This window comes from Schistocerca piceifrons, chromosome 3 (genome assembly GCF_021461385.2).
Source record: "Schistocerca piceifrons isolate TAMUIC-IGC-003096 chromosome 3, iqSchPice1.1, whole genome shotgun sequence".
Lineage (NCBI taxonomy): Eukaryota > Metazoa > Arthropoda > Insecta > Orthoptera > Acrididae > Schistocerca > Schistocerca piceifrons.
Genome location: NC_060140.1, coordinates 691,894,827 through 691,921,148, shown reverse-complemented (window position 1 = coordinate 691,921,148; position 26,322 = coordinate 691,894,827). Strand labels below are relative to the sequence as shown.

Sequence of the window (26,322 nt, the reverse complement as noted above, 5' to 3'; positions counted from 1 at the left end):
AGCATTCGTGTACAAAACATACTCGTATCAAAAATACGCTCTAATTTGAGAAAGAAATTTCTGTGAATCATGGACAGTGTCATTGTCGGACAAGAAGAGGTGTTTGAGGTATGGTGAAAGAGAAGAATCGTGAAAATTAAGTGAAATGTTACGAAATGAGGAGGTTTTCTGTATTATCGGGGAGGAAAGGAATACATAGAAAACGATAACTAGAAGAAGGGACAGAGTGATAGGGCTTGTATTAGACATCAACGAATAGTTTCCGCCCATGATGCCAGAGAGCGCTCCAGAAAGCAAAAAGTGGGGAGGAAGCCAGTAGTTAAGAGTATACCCATCCAGTGCTGTAGCACATCATCACACTGTTGACAAGATTGATAAACTGATGAACTAAAAGAAAATTATTTCCTCCTGGGTGTTTTTACAACGACGTACCTTAATTTTTGTTTATAGTATATCAAAAATACAGGATGTTTAAAAAAGACTCACACCGTTTTGCAGGACCTTCAAGACGAAAGAAAATAGAAACTTCGGTTGAATTTAACATTCGCATGGGACTACATTTCATTTACAAGAAAAGTCACAGAATTTTAGTAGGGTATATGTTTTACATGCAACCACGTTCTACCTAGGAGCACGTATTTCAAATACATATAGGTTCAAAGTTTGCTTTTACATTTAACAAATGGCTGATGCGCACTATGTCGGACGCACGACAAACATCCAGACGATAGTTAACCTCGTCCCACACTTTTGAGTTTGAAGTCATGATGTTGTGAACAGCGTCGCAGTGCACCCAAATTTGTTGTAAGGATGACATACAGACGAAGTCTTTCACAAACTTCGATAAGAAATAAATCGCATATTGTCAGATCTGACGGCCTAGGAGGCGAATATTGCAATGGAAGACTCATACGTCCCTTATGACCGATCCACCGTTGCGACAGTTCAGTGTTAATTCACGTTCTTATGTACACTGTCAGTACGAAATTAGACCACTCTCAAACATGAAATTTTCCGTATGCTATCGCAACTGCGGAAAGGTCGGATCTCCAACACATCTCCAAAATATTCCGCAAAATAAAAAGACTAAATGTGCGAAACACGTGAAACTCAGGAGTGCCTCTCTCGTTCTTGGCGGTGGTATGTGGCACCTGTATTTTCTATAACCTTACTGTAATGTAACTTAACCTCATCACTGAAAACTAAAGGTAAAGGACAATTTTTATCTTTCATCTCCAGTTCAAAACAATTATGATAACTCTTTAAGTTATGGTGCATTACTAACATGAAGGGCTTACAGCGACTGAATCTTGTTTAGTTTGAAGCACAAACGAAGCCGTCAAACACGCCAGAGAGACCCATGAGGAGTGGCCTTCGGGATGACTTCAGTGGACAAAGTGAAAAACTGCTGAATATACTGTATTTCCTGAACGAGCACAAGGGGGCGACCTGTGAGCTTCCCCTTACACATACAATCACTCTTGAAACTGTTGGTACCAAATACTTCTAAATGTGCAAGACGTGGAACGAGTGCCCTAATTTCATCAGGCAGATCGCTACAGACAACGAGTGAACTGGCATTCTACCGATGGTAGGGAATAAATTTGTAGTTTCGATGTGTAAGTTAAAAACGACCCAAAATTCCTATCTCCATTCACCTAGAAGATTTGTGCAGTCCGATCTATGTCAAATTGCGCGTTCTCTACGTGACGAAAAACGTAAAGCATCAGAAGCAGAGGATCAAAAGAAATGAAACCACACAGACTGGGATGGTATGCGATATTACTTCTGTGATTACAGTCCAGTTTGCAAGGAACTTGACAGTATAAGCTCATTTGCCTGTATCACGTTGCACCATCTCTGGCCTGAACGTATGGACTGATTGGTACCCAGAAGAAGGCTGCTGTAACTGTGGCTGAAAGGTTGGTATTCCAATATAGCTTTTTCATGTGACATGGTACTACACTCAGAAAAGTTTTATGTCAAATAACCGTGGCCGCACAAGCATACACAATTATATCACGCAGACGTTTCGTAGAGACGCCTGCCACGTGTGAGCGTGCATTATTCTATAGAAAAATGGCTCCATGATATTGTCACGTGAGAACGTACCGTTGTGCCAGCAGAACTCCCTCAGTCCCTACCAGCCGTGACCTGAAAACGTATCCGACAGCTCCCCACACCTCGACACCAGGAGTAGCACTGCTGTGCCTCTTCAAAACGTTGGAAAAATAGGACATTTCCACAGGTAACCGCCATAGTTGATGATGATGGCCATCTGGGTGGCAGTTCATCCTTGAGCACAACAACGACATTCACTAATGACATTCACCAGCAGTCCTTGATTTCCAGTCAGAACACCATTCTAAACGCAGCCGTTTGTGTTGTGATGTAAACGGCAGTCCACGTACGGAACGGTAAATCCGTACTGTGCCTGCCGGTAATCTCCAACCAATGATGCGGCATGTCACAGCATATCACAAAGATTCTACTACTTGTCCTCGGATGGTACGCGCAGATGTGATTGGGTTACGAAGTCACTGATGCACGGTACGGCAATCTTTTCATCTAGCCGTCAGACGTGGTTGACCATCCTCCCTCAAGTTTCTATGCCGTCCACCATCGGATCACTGTCGTTTCTGAACCCCTCACAAATCTGGACGGTATAAGATTCGACAAGCTGACCAAATGAAGCCCAGGATGAGGCTCCTCTCAAACTCTGTCAAATGCCGATGACATTGTCTCACACGATTATGCGGCACCTTCGTGTCCTTCACAATGATCACTCAGCACATGACGCTGTCCCCGTCCCTTATTTAACCTACCAAGCTTGCTGTGACCACTAAACATAAACAACACTGATGCATTCTGGTGGCGTTCTCCCTGTCACAGTTATATGCTAATGCAATAATTATACTTTCTCGGCCATAGTGTACATCTGACCAGAGTTACATTGACATCCGGCCATGTCTTCTGAGTGTTTCACTTTTTTTGACTGGCAGGAAATTTCAGATTCATGCGTTTCTTCTGCTTCACCTTGTACAACAGCCCTGGATCATAAAGATGCGAATCTATATAACTCATAAAAATGGATGTATGTAGGTATGTACTCACATGTATGTACGAGGAGCTACCAAAAGGAAACCAAACTTTTTTAAAAAATTTTATCTACTCACATTTTAAACACAAACCTTCAGTCCTTTTCGAATTACTCTCCAATTGTACAAATACGATCATCTAACCTTTTATTCCATTTTTAAAAACATTGCTTAAATTAATTCATCTTATGCGATGCCTGACAGCATCTCCGTCTCTTTCCTTTTTTTTCCAAACCTCAGCACCATCAGTAAACGCTTTCCTTTCATGCCTCTTCCTTCTAGGGAACCAAAAAAGTCGCACTGGGAAAGGTCGGATGGGTGTGGTGGGTGAGAAACAGGGGTCATAAAATTTTTGGTCAAGAACTCCCACAGGCAGAGTGTGTGTGAGAAGAGGCATTTACATGATGGGCAAACCAGTCACCCGACTGGCACAAATAACGTCGCTTCTGCTACAAATTGTTACGCAATTTTTTGAAAACTTCCAAGTGGAAAGCCTGGTTAACTATTTGACCCTGCGGAACAAGCTATGAATGAACGACCTCTCTCACATCCAAAGAACAAATCAACAGTGTTTTAATGTTTTGATTTCACGTGATAGGCTTCCCGATGTCGCGACGAACTTGCAGTCATCTACTGGCTCGGTTGATGTTCTGATTCAGGATCGTAAGCATAGCACAAAGTTTCATCACTCGTGATAGTTTTTTAAAAATAGTTCATATTATTTCCGGACTCGTCATCCAAAGAACAGCATGCTTCCACGCGACCTTGCTTTTGATCAGCAGTCAGCTATCGTGACACGAATTTGACGCCAGCTCTTTTCATTCCAAAACTTTCTGTCACAATTTGCTGTACTGAAGAACACGTCAGTTCTTCAATGGTCAGTCGTAAATCTTCGTTGATGATTGCACGAATGTTTTCAACATTTTCATGTGTTCGGAACCATGAAGGATGACCAGTAGGACGTTTGAGATCAGTTGACGTTTCACCAATTCTGACACGGGAAAAACCACTCAAACACTTGATTTTCCCCATAACATTGTCCTTGTACGCCGTTTTTAACATTTCAAGAGTTTCTATTTCATTTTTTTCGAGCAAAAACAAGAATTTCACCACCGCACGCTGTTCACGAAAATCAGCTACTGCAAAAACGACAATAACGCGAAACAGTTGTCACTATAAAATCTGCCGAAACTAGTACTGACCTTCTTCAGCAACGGCACTCGGCATACTCACTCTGGAATGTTCGCTCTATGCACCTGTAGCGGCAAAACGAGGTACTGCAACAGCTCTGCCCACTAAAAAAATTTGTTCTGTTTCTTGTGGGTATCACTCATATGTATGTATGTTCCACATCTCCTCCTAAGCAACTGAACCAATTTCAACTCAGCTTGGTACACATATCACTTTCTGGCTGCAAAGACTAACTGTGCGGGTAAGAACCACCCACCTGCCAAAAGGGGGGAGATGGGGTGAGAAAGCAGTGTAGCCCACTACACGAGAATAGCCATACTTCGGTCATCCATTATTTGAGAATGAGAGCACTTATAGAATGCAACAAACTTTACACCTAATTGCATAGCGCAAAGAAACTTTCGTCGCTGACGACCCCATAAAAGTGATGAAAGAAAAACAGCTTATCGCTAACTACATATTCGTTGTTAAGACAGTAAAACTGCCACATGAAGCGTGATGTTATAATTTATTATTTATTTACTACCAACCATACCCGTGAGACATTTTTCAGACAATATTCACTTATACCACTGAACATCCCAGAAACATTATATCGTTGTAAGACACTTACTTCAGGTGATATGACGTCATAAACACTGAACATGTAAATAACTACTACATCATGCGAGATGTTTACATTTATTATTTCGTTAACACAAACTTGATTCGCAACACTTCTCGCACATAATATCCAAATTTTCCGTTGAATTTACCTATAAAAAGTATATAATTGTACGATACATAGTTCAGAAGATACGAAGTCATAAACACTGAGGCGCTTGGTAAAATGTCGCATCATGCATGACGTTTTAGTTAATTACTTCTTTACTATCAACTCTATTCACAATACCTTTCGCACAGAAGGCACATGAACCACTGAATGTACCTGCGAAATTATATCATTGTACAGCAGGAAGGTCATGAGATGCAACGTCACAAACTTTAAGTTTCATAAAAATGAAACTGAAGGGCGAAATTGGCTAGAAATGTGGGTGAAATACGTGTACAAATACGTATAAAATATGTTAAATGTCTGTGAAATATATTTGACATGTGCGTATGAGAACAAAGCCACGTGTAAAAATCTGATCCTACTCCTCTGGAGCGATTTCAATCAAATTTGGTACACATATTAGCTACAATATGGAAAGAAGTACTGTAGAGGTAAGAACCACTAGCCTCCTACTGAAGCAAGTGCGACAACTTGGAAAGAGAAGGCAGGGCGACGAAATGGATAAATAATAAGGGAGAGGAAGGAGGTATGAGAGGGGGAGATGGACAGAAAGAGTAGAGAGGAGGAGATGTACAGAGAAAGGAAAGAGAAAGAGATGGACAGAGAGAGGGGAAGGACGAGATAGGCAGAGAGATGGGGGAGGAGGACATGAACTGCCAAGGGAGAGGAGGAAATGAACAGAGGAATAGGAAGTGATAGACAGAGATGGAGGAGAGGAGGAGATGGACACAGAAAGTAAAGGGGAGGAGATGAATAGGGAGAGGGGAGGAGGAGGTGGAGAGAAAGAAGGTGGAGGAGGAGGTGGATAGATAGAAGGGGAGATTGAGAAAGTGCTTGGGAGAAGGAATTACAGAAGGAAGGAAGAGGTGAAGAAGGAGCAGATGGACAAATGGGGGAGGCGCAGATTGAGAGAGGAAGGTTGAGAAAGAGATGACGGTGAGGGGGACATTAGGAGATGATCAGAGAGGGCGGTGGAGGAGATGGGTACAGAGAGCAGGTGATGGAGATCGACAGAGAGAGTGCAAGGAGGACACTGACTAGTAGAAGACTGGAAATACATACCTGGGCAACGCCAGGTACTAAGCTAGTGATGTAATGAAGAACGGCAAATGCTACTCGCTCTAGTACCTTTCCGCCTCAGTGGCCTGCCCGGAGAACGCTATGACGGTACGCACGGCGCCCAGCACCTCGGAGGCAATGGAGCCGGCCTTGGCGTATTCTTCGAGCTCGCGGCGCGCCAGGCGGGACGAGACGATGTTGATGGTAACCATGGCGATCATGGTGATGGGCAACGAGATGAGGCAGATGAGTGCCAGCTCCCAGCCCTTGACCAGCGCCAGCACCAGGCTGCCCACGAAACCCAGCAGCAGATGCAAGAACATGGCCACCTTCTCGCCCATGCCCTCCTCCAGTTTCAGCAGGTCCCTGCAAACGCACAGCGCAATAAGTACAGTCACAATAGGAGATCAAGCACTCGTAAACAACTGTGATACTTTGATGGAAGATAGCAGTAGTAGAGATGTAAAACAACCGTAGGCTACTGTAACAGTGATAAGTGTAGACTACTGTTGTATTCCTAGTAGCTTTGGTCTGTTAAGGTCATACCGGCGTTACCTGTGCGCTGGGTGTGCTGCGTGCCTGTAGGTCGTTACCTCATAACGATCGCATTCTTTACGTATGCAATCGGCCTCTTACAAGATTCTCCTAAAAACCAGAATCGGTGAACCATCTAGAAACTGAGTGAATATACAGGGTGTTTCAAAAATGACCGGTATATTTGAAACGGCAATAAAAACTAAACGAGCAGCGATAGAAATACACCGTTTGTTGCAATATGCTTGGGACAACAGTACATTTTCAGGCGGACAAACTTTCGAAATTACAGTAGTTACAATTTTCAACAACAGATGGCGCTGCAAGTGATGTGAACGATATAGAAGACAACGCAGTCTGTGGGTGCGCCATTCTGTACGTCGTCTTTCTGCTGTAAGCGTGTGCTGTTCACAACGTGCAAGTGTGCTGTAGACAACATGGTTTATTCCTTAGAACAGAGGATTTTTCTGGTGTTGGAATTCCACCGCCTAGAACACAGTGTTGTTGCAACAAGACGAAGTTTTCAACGGAGGTTTAATGTAACCAAAGGACCGAAAAGCGATACAATAAAGGATCTGTTTGAAAAATTTCAACGGACTGGGAACGTGACGGATGAACGTGCTGGAAAGGTAGGGCGACCGCGTACGGCAACCACAGAGGGCAACGCGCAGCTAATGCAGCAGGTGATCCAACAGCGGCCTCGGGTTTCCGTTCGCCGTGTTGCAGCTGCGGTCCAAATGACGCCAACGTCCACGTATCGTCTCATGCGCCAGAGTTTACACCTCTATCCATACAAAATTCAAACGCGGCAATCCCTCAGCGCCGCTACCATTGCTGCACGAGAGACATTCGCTAACGATATAGTGCACAGGATCGATGATGGCGATATGCATGTGGGCAGCATTTGGTTTACTGACGAAGCTTATTTTTACCTGGACGGCTTCGTCAATAAACAGAACTGGCGCATATGGGGAACCGAAAAGCCCCATGTTGCAGTCCCATCGTCCCTGCATCCTCAAAAAGTACTGGTCTGGGCCGCCATTTCTTTCAAAGGAATCATTGGCCCATTTTTCAGATCCGAAACGATTACTGCATCACGCTATCTGAACATTCTTCGTGAATTTGTGGCGGTACAAACTGCCTTAGACGACACTGCGAACACCTCGTGGTTTATGCAAGATGGTGCCCGGCCACATCGCACGGCCGACGTCTTTATTTTCCTGAATGAATATTTCGATGATCGTGTGATTGCTTTGGGCTATCCGAAACATACAGGAGGCGGCGTGGATTGGCCTCCCTATTCGCCAGACATGAACCCCTGTGACTTCTTTCTGTGGGGACACTTGAAAGACCAGGTGTACCGCCAGAATCCAGAAACAATTGAACAGCTGAAGCAGTACATCTCATCTGCATGTGAAGCCATTCCGCCAGACACGTTGTCAAAGGTTTCGGGTAATTTCATTCAGAGACTACGCCATATTATTGCTACGCATGGTGGATATGTGGAAAATATCGTACTATAGAGTTTCCCAGACCGCAGCGCCATCTGTTGTTGAAAATTGTAACTACTGTAATTTCGAAAGTTTGTCTGCCTGAAAATGTACTGTTGTCCCAAGAATATTGCAACAAACGGTGTATTTCTATCGCTGCTCGTTTAGTTTTTATTGCCGTTTCAAATATACCGGTCATTTTTGAAACACCCTGTATATATAAAGGGCAGGGTAACGTATTGAAAATTCTTATTCAACGTAGCTTAAGAATAAACAGTATTTACAATAATACTGAAACTGTCAACGTTAAATCAGGTTTTATTTGAAAATTATTATTTTGTGATGTGAAACAGAGGGATGTTGTAGTAAAAATAAAGAAAACAATACAAATTTATCATACAGCGCTAAAAAACACATCTTCCTCAACAAAAAGCTAAAATAAAAAGAAAGAAACACAAAACAAAATATGTCAAACATCGCTTCAATACTTCGTCAAACTTACATAAAACATGTTTCCGTTGTTCGTAAATAACTTTCACATTTATCAGTAACAATAGGAAACTTTTGCCTTTGATCAAGATGAAGGACGTTCTGTTGACTACAAAATAACGACAATAATTATACGTAGTTTGTATGTTTGTGCATGTAAACTGTACTTGCATCAAAAGTAATTGCTTTTGTTATATGAAAGCACAGAGTTTACGTGATCAACTAATTTTTATTACTTTCAAAAGGCAATTTATGGAAGAATATAAAGCACACAAAGGACTAACACTGAATCATGTTCGGTTCCAACTACGTGCAAAACAAACAACCAAACAAAGGAAAAACAACAAAGATAAGTCGTTGGCTTTCATTTTGTTCCTTACATGTTCATTGAAGTTTCTTTCCCCACAATTCTACCAATACTACAGGTAATCCTACCATTGACTATGTCATTTATACAGTGCACCAAAAATACCGAAGTGTAGTTTTGGTATAGAGCAGTTTTGAACAATAACGGTCAGAAGACAAATCCACTGAATGGTAGGCACTCCTGCAGTAGCCTAATAATGAGTACAACCGTATGATAAATTGTAAATTATATTTAAATCATCACTTGAACTGAAACTTCCTGATGAATTAAAACTTTGGGCCAGAACCTGTCTTTCCCAGGCAATGCTATTACCATGTGCGCTATCCAGGACCCGCACTCACAGTTTTAGTTCGGAAAATAGGTAGTGGAGGAAGGGAAACTGTGACAGTGGGTCATGAATTGTGCGTAGTTATCTGTGTCGGTAAGAGGCAAGCTCAGCACACTGTTTGAATTAGTCACAAATTTTCAAAATAGCGCACACTTCACGGCAGAATGTAATGTTCACTCTGGAAATCATTTCAGCTGCTGCTAAGATAATTGCTTTAATTTCACTACTAATTTCGCTGAAACCTGGAGTCATTCGGCACATATTGTTGTAACCAGACGGAATTCTTTTGTCCAGCCTTAGCTGCGGATTTTGTCATTGATCTAGGACAAGGCTCATCTAACTAGAACACATGAAATATTAGCTCATTTTATGACATTAATAAACGAAAGATTTACTTAACTTTGGAGCACCTCTTTGCCACAGCAGTTAAGGATAATTTACGATTGTCATGGACAATCAAAGTATCAGTTGATGCACAAACTGTTCTCTTGATGTACAATGTTCAAGATTTTCCATGGTACAAGTTCACTAGAAACTTGAACAACTCTTCGATCCTACACTGAGATGTTTTTCAGATGAGGTCAAGAACTGGGCAGAGCTCTTGTATGCTCGAGACTATATTGACCTCAGCGTGGGGGTGCTGATATGCTGGGGGATGGGGGGAGGGAGGGGAAGTGAGGTCTTCTGGGGTTCCTCCCATTGGTTGTCGCGGATTGCAGCGAGACGTCGCTAATTTCCGTGTTATCGATTAGTATTGACAAATTTTTGTGTGGCACCGCGATCTCTGGTCGACACAATATGTATCAATATAATTTTGATAGCTATATACTTTGGTATTTTAAGATGATACCAATGAACAACGTCCGTGTTATCGATTAGTATTGCCAAATTTTTGTGTGGCACCGCGATCTCTGGTCGACACCATATGTATCAATATAATTTTGATAGCTATATACTTTGGTATTTTAAGATGATACCAATGAACAACAGACTCGAACTGTAAGATAACCGTAGTTTTTTACGTTATGCTACGTGTGAGCCAATCCATTAAACCCACTGTTCTAAGTCAAATACGTGTACTACACAATCACAAATACGCGTACTACACAATCAGATCATAAAAATGAGAGTCGCTTCTAATCAGTCACTGCATCACTTTGGGTAACGACACAGCTGCTAACACGTGATGCATCACTTTAAAAAAAAAAAAAAAAAAAAAAAAAACCTGCTGATCACTGCTCCTTCTTCTTTTGCTGTGGCGCTTCAGTCCATTTTGAGCTTTGACCTTCCCAACGAGCTTCCGCTATCTATCACGGTCACGTGCTACCCTCCTCCAGTTTCTGCGTCCGAGCTTCGTAGGTCTTCTTCCACTCCATCGAGCCATTTTGCTCGAGGTCGACCTCGCCCTCTTTGTCCTCCTGAATTACCAAAGGGAATCTTCTTTACCACCTCAGACTCCTCCATACTTGCCACATGACCTGCCCATCTTATCCTTCCTGATCGTATGATGTTTTTACAGGAGCATCGGGATACATAGTGCATAATTCTGCATTGTACCTTTTCCTCCATTGTTCTCTGTCACACACAGGGTCAATTATTCTCTTCAAAACTTTCCTCTCGAATCCGTCGAGCAGCCTTGCATCGGTTTTCGTCAAGGGCCATGTTTCCGAAGCATAAGTGAGAACTGGTCTACCAAGGGTTTTACAAACAGTGAAATCTGTTGGGCGGCTGAGGAATCTTGACCGGAATAAATTACTCTAGGTGAAACATGCCACATTTGCTGATATCAGCCTAATCATAATTTCAGTTGAGATGTCATTAAAGCAAGTGGCTGAGGAACCAAGATACTTGAAGCTATCAACTCTTTCGAATGTGTATCCACTCACACAGTCCATGTATTTAGTTTTATGTTCATTTATCATAAAATCCGTCTTCTTACTTTCTTGACTTGAGGCTGTAAAACCTTTTCTCAGTACTTGTACTGTCCGTGCCATGATGTCTACGTCGTCTGCATATGCTAACATCTGCACTGACTTGTAGAAGATGGTGCTCTTGGTCTGTAGGCCTGCTTCCCTAATCACCTTCTCTAGTGCTACATTAAATAATAAGCATGCTAATGCATCTCCTTGACGTATCCCTTTTTTTATTTCCAGCAGATCTGAATAATTTCCTCGAACTCGAATGCAGCTTCTTACGTCAGACATCATCATTTTAACCATTCTCAGGAGCTTTCCATGTATCCCCATCTTCTGTGAGGCATGAAACAACTGGTTTCTATTGGCGCTGTCGTATGCAGCCTTAAAGCCAATAAAGAGGTGATGTGTTCCAATTCTATATTCAACAGTTTTCTCCAAAATTTGTGGCAGGTTGAAAATCAGGTCTATTGTTGATCTTCCTCGTCGAAATAAGCTTTGGTGTATTATAATTTCTTACACCTGTGGGGGGTAGTCAATCAAAAATAATATTAGATAACGCCTTGTACCCCAGGTACAGGAGGGTGATTCTACGGTGGTTTCTACACTCCATTCAGTCGACCTTCTTATGTGTGGGACATAATATTCCTACATTCCATTCATCATCCAGTTCGTGCTCACAATCATTAGAGATATCCTCTGCTTGCTCTATCTCTCGATCCAGTAGTTCATTAAAGTATCTTCGCCACATTTCCAGAGTCTGTTTACTCTCACTTATTATGTTTCCTTCTTCATCTCTAATCAAGCTGATTATTGGAGCAAATTGTCTTGTAGCATCGTTTACTTTTATAAAGAACTTCTAACAGTAAGCATCAAAAGTTAAACATGGTAATTGGATGTCTTAATAGACCCCATGGTCTAGGGGCCGTGTTTGGTCAGAGAGCCGGTTGGCCTCTGTAATAAAAAACTGAGTGGAACGATCAACCACCGAACTTGAACAGGCTGTCTTGCGACGTCCGCAACGACCAAAAAAAAAAAAGGGTAGCGCCATTGGCGGCCGAAGACTTCCGGCATAAGAAGTCAGCCTCATTCTGCCAACGGCCTTGTCAAAGAGGGCGGAGGAGCGGATAGAGGTTCAGGGCACTCTCTTGTCCTAGGGGTGGGAAATTGCCCCTAAAGGCGGAAGAATCAGCAATGATCAACGACATGAGGATGCAGAAGGTAATGGAAACCAATGCATTAAAGACACGTAACGTGTATCCACAGGACATGTGGCCTGTATTTGAGGAAAGTGTCATGATGATCTCTCCATTGGCAGAAGATTCCGGAATAGTCCCCCATTCGGATCTCCGGGAGGGGACTGCCAAGGGGGAGGTTACAATGAGAAAAAGATTGAATAATCAACGAAAGGATAACGTTCTACGAGTCGGGGCGTGGAATGTCAGAAGCTTGAACGTGGTAGGGAAACTAGAAAATCTGAAAAGGGAAATGCAAAGGCTCAATCTAGATATAGTAGGGGTCAGTGAAGTGAAGTGGAAGGATGACAAGGATTTCTGGTCAGATGAGTATCGGGTAATATCAACAGCAGCAGAAAATGGTATAACAGGTGTAGGATTCGTTATGAATAGGAAGGTAGGACAGAGGGTGTGTTACCGTGAACAGTTCAGTGACCGGGTTGTTCTAATCAGAATCGACAGCAGACCAACACCGACAACGATCGTTCAGGTATACATGCCGACGTCGCAAGCTGAAGATGAACAGATAGAGAAAGTGTATGAGGATATTGAAAGGGTAACGCAGTATGTAAAGGGGGACGAAAATCTAATAGTCATGGGCGACTGGAATGCAGTTGTAGGGGAAGGAGTAGAAGAAAAGGTTACAGGAGAATATGGGCTTGGGACAAGGAATGAAAGAGGAGGAAGACTAATTGAGTTCTGTAACAAGTTTCAGCTAGTAATAGCGAATACCCTGTTCAAGAATCACAAGAGGAGGAGGTATACTTGGAAAAGGCCGGGAGATACGGGAAGATTTCAATTAGATTACATCATGGTCAGACAGAGATTCCGAAATCAGATACTGGATTGTAAGGCGTACCCAGGAGCAGATATAGACTCAGATCACAATATAGTACATCACTAATGTAAAAGGCATTACAGTTTTGTAAATGAATATATGATCCTTTCCAAACATAGGACATCATCGTCAAATGTTACGATATATCATAGCATCTGTGATACTCATATGTTTGTAAGCTCTTTGTATGTATCAAAACATGTGGTGTGTGGTTGAAATGATCTCAGCGACAAATCTAAAGTGTACAGTGAGAACTGTTACGTGTGCAACAACGAGGATGCAGTGGGAATGCATTTACATCGATTGGACGAACGTTATGAAAACAAACACTCGAAACCGACGTTTCACGTAAGTCACACGCAACGAAAATCTGTAACGCAACCATCTGTGTGTGGCGTGTTTATAATTATGTTTCATTTATATTTTAGGACAATTAATCTATAAAAACACACCAAATGTCATAAAGAAAGCGTGTAAACCGTCTGATGATGAATCACAACGATTCGTAACCGGTAACGGTTTCCTTTGAATAAAGGAACTCAAAGTAAATTTGTGGCTGGTTGCTGTCCTAACACCATCAACATTTGTCTTCAAACAACAGCCACGGTCTCCAACATGTCATCATATGACAAAATTGCACCTGCCAATACATCACAGCATCATCAGCAAACGGCCGCAGACTGCTGTTTACTATGCTCGCTTCCCTGGTGCACTCCAGACAATACGCTTGTCTCTGATGAACACTCGCCGTCGAGGACGACATACTGGGCTCTGTTGCTTCGAGTCTTCCAGCCACTCATATACCTGGGAACCTATCCCGTGTTCTTGTATCTTCCCTAACAATCAGTAGTGCGGCACCGCGTCAGATGCTTCACGGAAATCTAAGATTATGGAATCCGCCTGTTGAGCTTCATCCGTGGTTCGCAGGAACTCATGTGAAAAAAAGGGCAAGCTGTGTTTCGCACGAACGATGTTTATTAAAACCGTGGTGATTTGTGGACAGAAGCTGTTCCCTCTCAAGAAAATTTGTTACATTCGAACTGATGATATGATTATGGATGCTCCAGGAAACCGATGTTAAAAATATTGGTCTATAATTTTGCCGGTTCGTTCTTTTAACTGTTCCTGTGCTGTTTTCTAATCGCTTGGGACTCTGCACTGGGCGGGATATTCGCGACAAATGCAAGATGTGTAAGGGACCAATGCTTTAAAGTACTTCTTGTAAAACAGAACTTAACATGAAACTGCAGAGTGAAAATCTCATTCTGAGAACTTAACATGTTTTATGCTCAAGAATTATGACGTTTTTGTAGCACGAAGACTTTCTTTATAAAAATCTCGCAGGAGAGCTTCTGTAAAGTTTGGAAAGTAGGAGGCGAGATACTGGCAGAAGTAAAGCTGTGAGGACGGGGCGTGAGTCGTGCTTGGGTAACTCAGTTGGTAGAGCACTTGCCCGCGAAAGGCAAAGGTCGCGAGTTCGAGTCTCGGTTTGGCACACAGTTTTAATCTGCCAGGAAATTTCATATCAGCGAACACTCCACTGCAGAGTGAAAATCTCATTCTGGAAATACTTTTGAAGTGCGACTCATGGTGAGCATTCAGATGTCCTTTATCCAAAGTTGTATCGCACTAGCAGAATGAAAAATACTGCTCATAAACTAACTTACTGTGGGAGCACTATCAACTGAGGTTACAAAAGTTATCGGACAGCGACAGGCACGTATATAGGCGGCGGTTGTATCGGGTACTCAAGGTATATAAGGGCATTGCATCGACGGAGCTTTCATGTGTACTCCGGTGATTCATGTGAAAAATTTTCCTATGTGATTATGGCCACACGACGGGAATTAACAGAGTTTGTACGCGGTGTGGTAGTTGGAGCTACACGCGTAGGACATTCCACTTCGGAAATCGTTAGGCAGTTCAATATTCCGAGATCGATAGTGTCAGGAGCGTGCAGAGAACACCAAATTTCATGCATCAGATCTCATCTCAGAAAATGCGGTATCCGAAGGCTTTCACTTAACGACCGAGAGCAGTGGCGTTTGCGTAGAGTTGTCAGTGCTAACAGACAAGCAACACTGCTTGAAAGAACCGCTGAAATCAGTGTGGGACGTACGACGAACGTACCCGTTAGGAAAGTGCGGTGAAATTTGGCGTCAATACGCTACGGCAGCAGTGGGCGACGCGAGTGCCTTTGCTGGCAGCACGAGATTGAAAGCTAGACTGCTGGGAAAGCATGGCCTGGTCGTCAGATGAGCCCCTATTTCAGTTGGTAAGAGCTGATGGTAGGGTTTGAGTGTGACACAAACCGCACGAAGCCGTGAATTCAAGTTGTCTACAAGGAACTTGACAAGCTGGTGGTGTGGCTCCATAAATGGCGTGGGTTGTGTTTTCATGGAATGGATTGGGTCATCTAGTCGAGCTGAATCGATCATTGACTGTAAACGGCTATGTTAATTTGCCTGCAGACCATTTGCAACCATTCATGGACTTCATGTTCCCAAACAACGATGGAATTTTTACGGATGACAACGCGTCATGTCACTGGGCCACAATTGTTCGCCATTAATTTAAAGAACATTCTGGACGATTCGAGCAAATAATTTGGCCACTCATCGAACATTCACGGGACATAAGCGAGATGTTGGTCCATGCACAAAATTCTGCACCAGCAACACTTTCGCATTTATCAATGGCTATATAGGCAGCATGACTCAGTATTTCTTCAGGGGACTTCCAGCGACTTCTTCAGTCCACGTCACGTCAAGATTCTGCAATACGCTGGGCAAAGGGAGGTCCCAGAGGACAGTAAGATGTATCCCATTACTTTTGTCACCTCAGTGTAATATAAAATAAAATAACCTATTAAAAAGTTGCTAATACTTACTCAGCCATTCGACTGGCGAAGTCTCCAGACTGGTGCATATCGTACCAACCGATGTCTTGCTGTAGCACTGACTTCAGGTAGATGTCACGTATTCGGTAAATCTGTAACGTAAAAAGATAAGTTTTTAGATACGGTAATCACAAAATCTCAGTTCTACAGAGAACTCACTATTACATATTTATGTATCTACTGAACACGAGTACATTAGCGGCATTCACTACCTCAGCAGAAAATAGACTTTCGGAACAATACTGCAACTGAAATACACGAAAAGATTACAGGTAAACAGCGTGTATTTCCTCTATCGCCGGTGTAATATAATTATTAATCTCTAGCACCCAGTTTAGAGGGTTTATGGTTTTACTACACTGACTTTTCATTAGCATTACAAGATTATCTTCACCTGCACTACTATGTATTTGACGTTTTAAAGAAAATAGTTCCTGTATAGGAAAACAGCGATCTGTAATTATTATGAATAAATTAGAAGCAGTCTTGATCGCTAGGCAGTACACCACCAGCCTCAAACAAGAGGACTGCCATGCGCCACCGCCTCCGGCGGACATTCATGGTCCGAAGATGATCTGAAAAAAAGATCGAAACCGGTCACCACTAAAGTAGTTAAACGATCAAGACTGCTTCTAATTTATTTACTATGTATTTGCCCTTTTATTTGCATTTCCATTTCCTGTCTTGACTCCCTCTTCCTTCTTTATGTTTAACAAACAGTTTTTCTCCTTTCCACTGTACTCGTTTACCTCTGTCTGAGATTTCATTACCCCCAGTCCATATTCTGTTGTAAGCAGACTGTCATTTAAATTCGTTTCATATAAACTATGTCATCAAATCTTACCAATAGTGTTGTTTCAGTGCGCTCTTACGTACAGTAAGACTCTCTAATTAATGTGCACCATAAAAGTAAATCAACAGGGGTTGTAAGCCGTATCTTCATGTGAACTTGTCTTTCTTTGTTTGTCACTCACACTTAAGTGTGTGTAAAATTTATTTCTCTCTCTGAATTTTGTCCACATTTCTCACAAGAATTCAAATCTTTATTTCACATCATACTGTCAGAGACATTGTCCAGGACATCATATTTCTACTCACTTGAATAGTCATCATGTCTGACCAATATAAGAGAAGATTTTTCTAGTAATTACAATTGCATACGCATCATATTTCTGCTTCATGTAAATAGTCAGCATGTCTTACATGCGCACAGAACGGCTCCGGTGCCCGGTATCACTGAAAAATCTAACTTGGTGGGAGGGCTGGAGAAGTCACGGCTGAGCCACGTAATAGTAAGAAAAACTAAGAACCTATATAATGCAGATGCAACGACTTTAGTTCAGAATCTAACATTATTGACCAAATTTTCCTCCAACTCTGCCATCCACATAATGCCGTAGTCAGACGGTCAACAGACGGGTAGCCAAGGTCACTCCGTCCTCTGCTCTTGCTCTACATGTTAGTTTCATTTTCGGTAAGGACTTTTGTGGAACGTATACATCGTTATGAATATCGGTCGTTGATATCGCATTTCTTTGTTAGCGGCGCCAACTGGATAGGTCATGCCGAATTGTGAGATGGAATCACGCAGCTGCCCTCCAAGGCCGGTTATCGCAACTTGTCCTTCACACTCAAGATCGATTCCCCAGTGGCTCTTATCGTACGATCAGCTTGTTAAGTGGCATAATTTTCCAGTATGGCCACAGTCCTAGCGTAGCCAGATAACAGGAAAGTTCGCGCAATCAGCGATAGACACAAATTCACTGAATTAGTGCGATCGGGCAGAGAACTGTGCACATCTTGATGTAAATTTGCAGTGTTTTACGTCAGATGCTTCCAACGAGGGTAAACTTGGTACCAAATTTCACCCATGGTCTACCTTATCTTGCACAACATTGGGAAAGTGATACGTGCATGATGGGTCATAGGAAAATACAAGATATCCATAATTATAGCTTCAGTTTGAAAACGCTGTACAATGGAACCACTGCTCAGAATGACATCAGATTTGAACAGCGTATTATTGGCGCAGGAGGAAATGTCATGAAAAACAATTCAACGAATATTTGACCAACAGATGGCTGTGTAACCGTCAGAATATGCACACCAACAGGCGCGCGGCACACGGCTGTTCCTCTGTTTGCGTCAGAGACACCCAACATGATTGCCTCAATGAAGGATCGCGCGGTGCTGGTGAAGCTCTTTTACATGAACGGTGACTGTACGCCAGTAGCCCTGCAGAAGTAGCGGGCACTCAAGGGTCTGGAGGAAATGATTACAAAATTCGAAAAGACAAGTTATTTTGAAGTGCAATGTGGCAGATGGAGGAAAGCAGCTGATCTGCCGTCTGTCTAAGATGTGGTCACAGCATTGCAGGAGAGGTCGAGCGGTAGTGTGCAGACATGCAGTGCTTGGGGAATTGGCCGAACGTTGGACATGCCTAAGAGCACGGTGCGTAAAATCCGACGAAACACACTGCGTTGCGATCCATGTCAAATCTTCCATGTCCAGAAGTTGCTTCTTGCTGACCTGCCAGCAAGAGAAATTTTCGCACTGAAATTTCTTGCGGGCGTGGATGGACAATGAAAGGTCATGGAACATTCTGTGGACAGACGAAGACCTTTTACGTCTCCAAAGATATTTCGATAAGGAGGATTGTAGAATATGGGCAACGGAAAATCCGTATGCACATCAACTGGTAGCACTTCTTTCTGCAATGGTAACTGTGAGGTGCGGCTGTATTTCTCCGAGAAGACGTGTCGTGAGGATCCTGTTACCTGTACCGTCACTGGTAAATGCTGTAAGAGTACTTCGTGCACAACGTCATTCCCCAACCCTCCAACAGCGTGGATGTATGGGTAGGATCATTTTTATGCAAGATGGCGCTCTTCCGCACATTACAAGCCAGTGAGGCGGCTACTGCAATGGGATTTCGGATATGCTGGAACTGTCAGCCGTCGTTTCCCTACAGTCTGGCCGTCCTGATCACCTGATTCTCATCCTTGTGACTTCTGGCGGGGGTGTTATCGGAAAGACGTTGTGTTCAGTGTACTAGTTACGGACGTACGTGAACTGAAGGCACCCAAAGCGCAATGCATTTTGAACGTGACCCGCGAGAGACTGCGGTCCTTTGTGGGACATGCTGCTTCTCGATTTCAACTTGTGACAGAAAAAGGTGGACAGAATATTGAAAATGGACTTGCGCCCGTCTCACAACTATAAAGCTATGTCATTTTGCTTTTTATGCTGTTTTTGGTTTTTGGTTTTTCCCATTCGATTTGCCATGGTCTACCTAACTAACAGTGCAACAACTGTTGCCTATCGAACTTATCGAGTCACGCACATTGAACAGTACGGTTGGTGTAATGTGCAACTCAAAAGGCAGTCGTATCGTGATTCATCTGACATTTGTAGCCGACCTCATTTACGTTAAGATGTTTACAGTGCCATCTATTGGTAAAATTTTGGTAGTTTTATTTTCTCATGACATTTCCCGCTGGGTCAATAATATGCTGTTCGATGATGACGTCATTCTGAACAATGTTTCTATTTGTACAGCGTTTCGAAAATGTAATTTTAACTATGGACAGCCTGTATTCTTTCTAGTATAAGACGACACTAAACGATCGAATATGATCCAAGATGGATAAGTAGAACACAGCTTGCACCTTGGCCTCCAAGGTCACCTAACTTCACTCCTCTGACTTTTTCTATCCTGAGCCATCTCAGAACTGAAGTGTACAGGGCTCCCATTGCTGTGGCTGAAGAACTGGAACAACGGGTTGTACAGTTTTCCAATGAGTTGAGGGGGTATTTTAAAGAATGCGTAATTCACGGTAGAGAGGAGTGCAGTGTAGGTTTCATCAAATCTGCGAACGACACGCCGAAAACCAGAACAGCACTTCTAACAGGCACGGGTGCACACGAAACTGTGACTTATAACATACTGAAGAAGTATTTTATTTCTTGTTGCGGTAGACAGTGCGTGAAATTTGAGCTCTCTAGACTCGAACTCGGTCGAACATTTTACTTTTCCGGTACTTTAATTACTAGATCGGGCCCGTCGACTTGAATGTCATTTTCCAACTGGACTGGCATATATTCCCAAAAACAAAACGCCAGTCGTATGCGTGGTATGTGGCTCATTTCATTCCCTATTCGATAACCACAGCTATTCTGGCTATTTCGACTTTCAGTCTTATCTGCAAAGCGACACTGGATCATACGACTAGGGTGTGTCAGAAAATATGTTGAGTGGTTACAAAATTATTAATCATCTCTCTAGGCTTGCAGTCACGAGGAATACAAACTGGAATTCAACTACGACCGACGACGCTTTTTGAAGAGGTAGTAATCTTTACTGGACCACAAAGGATATCATAGTCCCGAAGAAGAACACTTTTCTTTTTCATTTGAAATATGAAGAAATATAATCCAAAGAATTAAGATTAAAATGAAAAAGAAGAGGAAAAACTGAAAAACACATTTTGAATAATATAGAATGAGGAGCTAGCAAAACAGGCGTTTTTGGAGGGAAAAAAGACAGGTAGCGCCTTTACTGGTCGTCTTCACCCAATGGGTTCGATCCCAGCAGCTGCTTAAATTTTGAATAAAAGTCATCCGAAATGACGGTCGAAGATTTTCGGTATAGTCCCTCGTCCTGCCAACAGCCTTGTCAAAGTCAACGGTGGGACGGACAGAGTGTAAGGGCGTCAGGGCAGCTTCTCGCCCATGAGGTGGTAAACTGCCACTAAAAGGCTGAAAAGTCAGCAATAATCAACGCCATTAAGATGCAGAAGCCTGTGGAAGCCACAGCATTCTTTCCTCTTGCAGGCGTTTATCCTGTATCTTCACGGGATGGGCATTTTAATTTGCATTTGGCAACGTTAGTGGATGCCCTTTCTGTCGCCACTCCTTTCCCACGGGATGGAAATTGTGTACCGTATCTGTCTGCGTCTAGTATTATCCCAGGTGAAAGTGTGAGATTTTTTCCGAATCGTGTAACTAGACAGACGTTAGCGTCAAAATCACATCAAGGCTGGCAGGCACGTCGGCCCTCGGCGTTAATCCTCTGGGAAGATTCGATCTGCTGCCAGCCCGTCTCCCCGAGTCCCAGAAGCGGCATGCTAACACTCGCGTCTATCGCGGCGGGCCAATAGAACCCACTGCATTTTCAACACATATTCCTGTAAATGAGAGGTTCCACAATGATTTCTCCATTGGTTAATGACTTCGATTCGCTGAGGGGAGGTAGCCATGAGAAATAATGTTGAATAACCAACAGTCTGCAAATCGGAGCATTGAATGTCGGATGTTTGAACGTGGCGGGGAAGGTAGGAACACTAGACAGGAAACGAAAACTGAACAGGACACGCAAAAGTCCAATCTAGCCATAGTGGAGGACAGTGGAGTGAAATGGGAAGAAGACAACGTTTCTGTTCCCAAGAATAAAGAGAAATATCAGCAGCAGCAAATAATGGTAAAACAGGAGTAGGTTTCTTTACAAATAAGGCAGAGTGTGGGTTGCCGTGAATAGTTAGTTTCTAAGTTTATTCTCATCAGAATCGAGAGCAAAACAAAGCCAACCACAACAGTTCAGCCATACGACGTCACAAGCAGGAGATGAACTGGTAGAGAAACTATATGAATATAATCATAAAGTAATAATTACTAGGGTTGGTATGCGGCAGCAAAAAGAGTAGAGTAATAATGAGAGAGGAGAAACACTAATAGAGTTCTGCCGTAAATTTCAACTAGTAACAGCGAATGCACTACTCAAAAGTCGCAAAAGGATGTAGTATATTTGGAAAAGTCCCCGAGAGATGGGGACGGAGATTCCGCAATCAGATATTGGATCGAAAGGCGTACCCAGATGCAATACAGATTCCGATTGCAATTTAGAAATGATGAAGAGTAGACTGAAGTTTCAGCAAATCGACCAAAAAATTACGGAAAGGAGTGAGGTACTGAAATACTGAGGAATTATGAGATGCATTTGAAGTTCTGTAAGCTTGCAGATAATTCGATAATGAATACCACTGTAGGCAGTTCAGATGGAGAAGAATGAGCGTCTCTACTTAGGGCGACCACAGAGAATGGACAGAAAAACACAGATGCATCGAAGGTAACTACAAAAACCTTGGGTAACAGAAGGAACATTTTAACTGATCGAAAAAGAAGGAGGTCCAAAAGGATTACAGAAGTATAATCAGGAATGAAATAAATAGGAAGATCAGGGAATCAAGTGCTAAACAGCTGCAGAGAAAACCTTAATAAATAGAAAAAAAGATGGTCGTTGGAAGTTCAGATTCAGGATATGGAGAAGTCAAAATAATCTTCACCGTCAGCAAACACAAAAGGAGGTTCATTGAGCTTAAGAGTGCAATTGTAATGCTGGTATTAAATGCATACAAAAAAGCGGTAGATGGAAAAGAATGCATTGACGGCCTCTATGAGGGGGAGGACTTGTCTGATGACGTGACATAAGAAGACATGGGAGTAGATATGAGACCCATTGTTGAACAGAGCCTTGGGTAACTGAGCATCAAATCAAGCGGAAGGCACTGAAAACATTTCTACTGAATTTATAAAATCATTGAGGAAGTGCCAACCAAACCACTATTCAAATTAGTGTACAGAGTCTATGAGACTGAGGACGTAGCATCACACTTCCGGAAAAATATCATCCAGGCTGTTCCGAAGATACCGAGGGCAAATAAAGTGCGCGAACTATCGTACAATCAACAGCTAATGGATCCAAGCTGCTGACACGAATAATATGCAGAAGAGTGGAAAAGAAAATTGAGGATCTGTTAGATAACAATCAGTTTGGCTGTATGAAAGGTAAAGGCACTAGAGAGGCAGTTCTCACATTGCACTTGATAATGGAAACAAGGCTGAAGAAAAACCGAGACATAGTGATGCATTCGTCGACCTAGAAAAAGCGTTCGACAACGTAAAAAGGCGCAAGATTTTCAAAATTCTTTCAAAATTAGTAGTAAGCTATGGGCAAAGACAGGTAAAATATAATATTGTGGCGATTCTCTGTATCAGTCGATCTTGCATCTGCTTCAGAATAGTTCTGTCCACCATCCGACCTACTTCGAACCTGAGGGTTACAAACTGTAATTATTACCTCCGAGGGAACCCACACAACCAGCGGCTGAACTTCTGAAATGTAATTCCCTACATATAAACGATTTTTTGCTAATCGTTTTGTCCTAACTAACTCAGAGTAATTAGAAGAAGTCGTGTGTAATTTCTTACAATTTTAACCAGACGTGAGGAAAGATATAATACAGCTTCGCAGAATACATTAAATACAATTCATAACCTGATCGCTAATTTATTTATCATAGGTCAGTTCATTACAATCGCCCTGAAAACCCTGACGTAATATATCACGTGAACAATTAGTCTACCTTCGTAGACAATTAAAGGTAACACAGTTCGGCATAATTCGTACAAGTACACCGTCAAACCTCTAACTACTCTTAAATCCATTAACATCAATTATACGGCGCCTGTGGCCAAGCACTCAATCCCCGGATCATGGCTGACAATGTTGCTCAGAAGTGTCCCACCACTCTGTAACATATTTAATCATGCGACGAGGAAATTCCCCATCTCGGACCATGCCTGTGCAATCGGCTGCCCATTTGCACTCAGCTCATTCAACCGACCCCTTCGCTAGAATATTACGTGAAACATTATAACTTCTCGGCAGTAGGGGGACGCTACCGTAAGTACAAGAAACAATAGGAAACAATTTCAATGTAAAGCCAAGAACGAAGTCCGCGGATTAAATAAGACAGGGATGCGATCTTTCACCCCTACTATTCACTCTATATCTGTTATAAGCAATGGTGAAAAGAAAAGGAAGATTGGAAAGCGTGATTTATATAAAGGGTGAAAGAGTATCAATGATAAGATTCGCTGATGACATTCTTATCTTCAATGAAAGCGAAGAAGAGTTACAGGGCGTGTTGAATGGAATGAACAGTCTAATGAGTGCAGAATAAGAATTGAGAGCAAACCGAAGAAAGAGTGACACAGGCAAAGACGGAATTCTTAATCGAAAGAAGTCTACCGGTACCAAACATAGACCTAAATTTGAGGAAGAAATTTCTGAGAGTGTGCGCTTGTGTAAATACTTGTATGGAAATAAATCATGGACTGTAGAAAACCCTAAAAAAAAAGGGGGATGCGTTTTGGTTGTTGTACAAATGAAGAAAGTAAAAAAAAAGCAGCACATCTAGTGATGAATAAACAAAGTCCGATTAATATCAGAATCAGAAACACTTGTCAGAGAGATTTTAACGAAGGTAAGGGGGTGAGTGAGAGACAAGATGACAGTTAGTGGGGGTGTAATTAGACGACAGCAGCTTCGATGGTGAAAGGATGAGCGACGCGATGTGATAGGCATGTGACCATACCAACAATTAAAGGAACGCATAACGAAAATACTGGTCGATCAGTAAAATGTTATGTTTGTTATATAGTAGGATATGTAATTGTAATTTAGTTGAACTAAACACGTTAGTAACTATCAACAGGATAGTATGTACGTCTACAAGGAATTATGATGACCCGATGTTTTAGAGAAGCGCTGAGTACATTATGTTGTGCTGGGTCGATGTTTACCAAGCCACACAATAACTGGAGGGCTACTCGCACAGTACAGGACAACCGATCTGTAGTGGGATGGTGCTGACACGGAATGAGGAGGCTATTATCCCACTTTGGGGAGGCAAAATTCGAAATCATACCGAGGAAGCCGCAAACAAAAGAGCAACAATAGACTTCAGAGGCAACACCAATACATTCAATTTTTTTGTTTCATTGCTTATTTTCATTTCACATTCTTTCTAATTATGAATTTATGTATATTTATTCTTACGGTATATTGTCATTATTGGATATTCAAATCAAGATTTAAAAAAAAATGCAGTACTCTGTAAGAAACTTCCAAAGTTGTGAATGTAATGCACGATCCTTTTCTAGACACAAAGGGTTGTAGTTTACATGATGCAATAACTAAGTATTCCCACTGCAAAGCTAAAATAAAATAAATTTTCCGAGGTGCTTCTATGAAGGGAAGGAGAGTCTAGGTATTATCTAGTACTAATGATATACTAATGATAGAAAGTACGAGGGTTGTTCAATAAGTAATGCGCATATTTTTCCTAAGATAATTTCGGTTGAGGAAAAAAGTAGACTTAGCGTACCCGCCAGGGTAGCCGGTACCCGCCAGGGTAGCCGAGAGCGCTAACGCGCTGCTTCCTGGACTCGGGTAGGCGCGCCGGCCCCGGATCTAATCCGCCCGGCGGATTAACGACGACGGCCGGTGCGCCGGCCAACCTCGATGTGGTTTTTAGGCAGTTTTCCACATCATCCTAGGTGAATACCGGGCTGGTCCCCACGTCCCGCCTCAGGTACACGACTCGCAGACATTTGAAACACATTCACCCTATTTCACGATTTACAGTAGACACAGACAGCTGGGGTACACTAATTCCGTCCTGGGGGGTTTGGGGTGGCGACAGGATGGGCATCTGGCCACCCCTTAACATTAACAATGCCACTTCTGTACATAACCCTGCCGACCCTGCGCACAATGCGGGATAAAGGCAGTAGCAAAAGAAAGAAAAAAAAGAAAGAAAGGAGAAAAAGGTGGAATTTGCTGTGGGACATCGTGTAATATTCTTGCTTCAGCCCCTATAATTTCACGAAGTTCTGATAGGTGATGGCGCTCTAAGCAGTCTTCAAAAGGGTGTCTGTAACAGAGGTGCATTTCAAGCAGAGAGCTGTCACTGAGTTTCTTTTAACGGGAAACCAGTGCATCATAGATATTCACAGCCGGTTGCAGAATGTCTACAGAGACTTGGAAGTGAACAAAAGCAGTAGCTGGACGAGGCGTCTGTCGTCATCGCAACAAGGTCTCGCAAATCTGTCCAATCTTCCGTGTTCCGGCCGGCCGCGCACAACTGTGACGCCTGCAATGTTGAAACGTGCGGACATCCTCATCTGAGGTGATTCGCGGTTTACGAACAAATGTCTCGCTGTTCATCTGGACGCAGCACGACGTCGGCTCCGACATACAGTTC

The 26,322-nt window shown here is 42.6% G+C and overlaps 1 protein-coding gene across 1 annotated transcript in view; it reads right to left on the bottom strand.

The window, feature by feature from the left end:
* The window catches only part of LOC124788968 (ATP-dependent translocase ABCB1-like), a 144,920-nt gene that overhangs the window by 108,061 nt on the left and 10,537 nt on the right, over positions 1-26,322 (bottom strand). Inside the window, exons 5-6 of the mRNA XM_047256258.1 lie at positions 16,208-16,308; positions 6,193-6,489 (exon numbers count right to left, since the gene is read on the bottom strand). Coding sequence (XP_047112214.1) covers positions 6,193-6,489; positions 16,208-16,308 — 398 coding nt within the window. The remainder of the gene's footprint in view (positions 1-6,192; positions 6,490-16,207; positions 16,309-26,322) is intronic.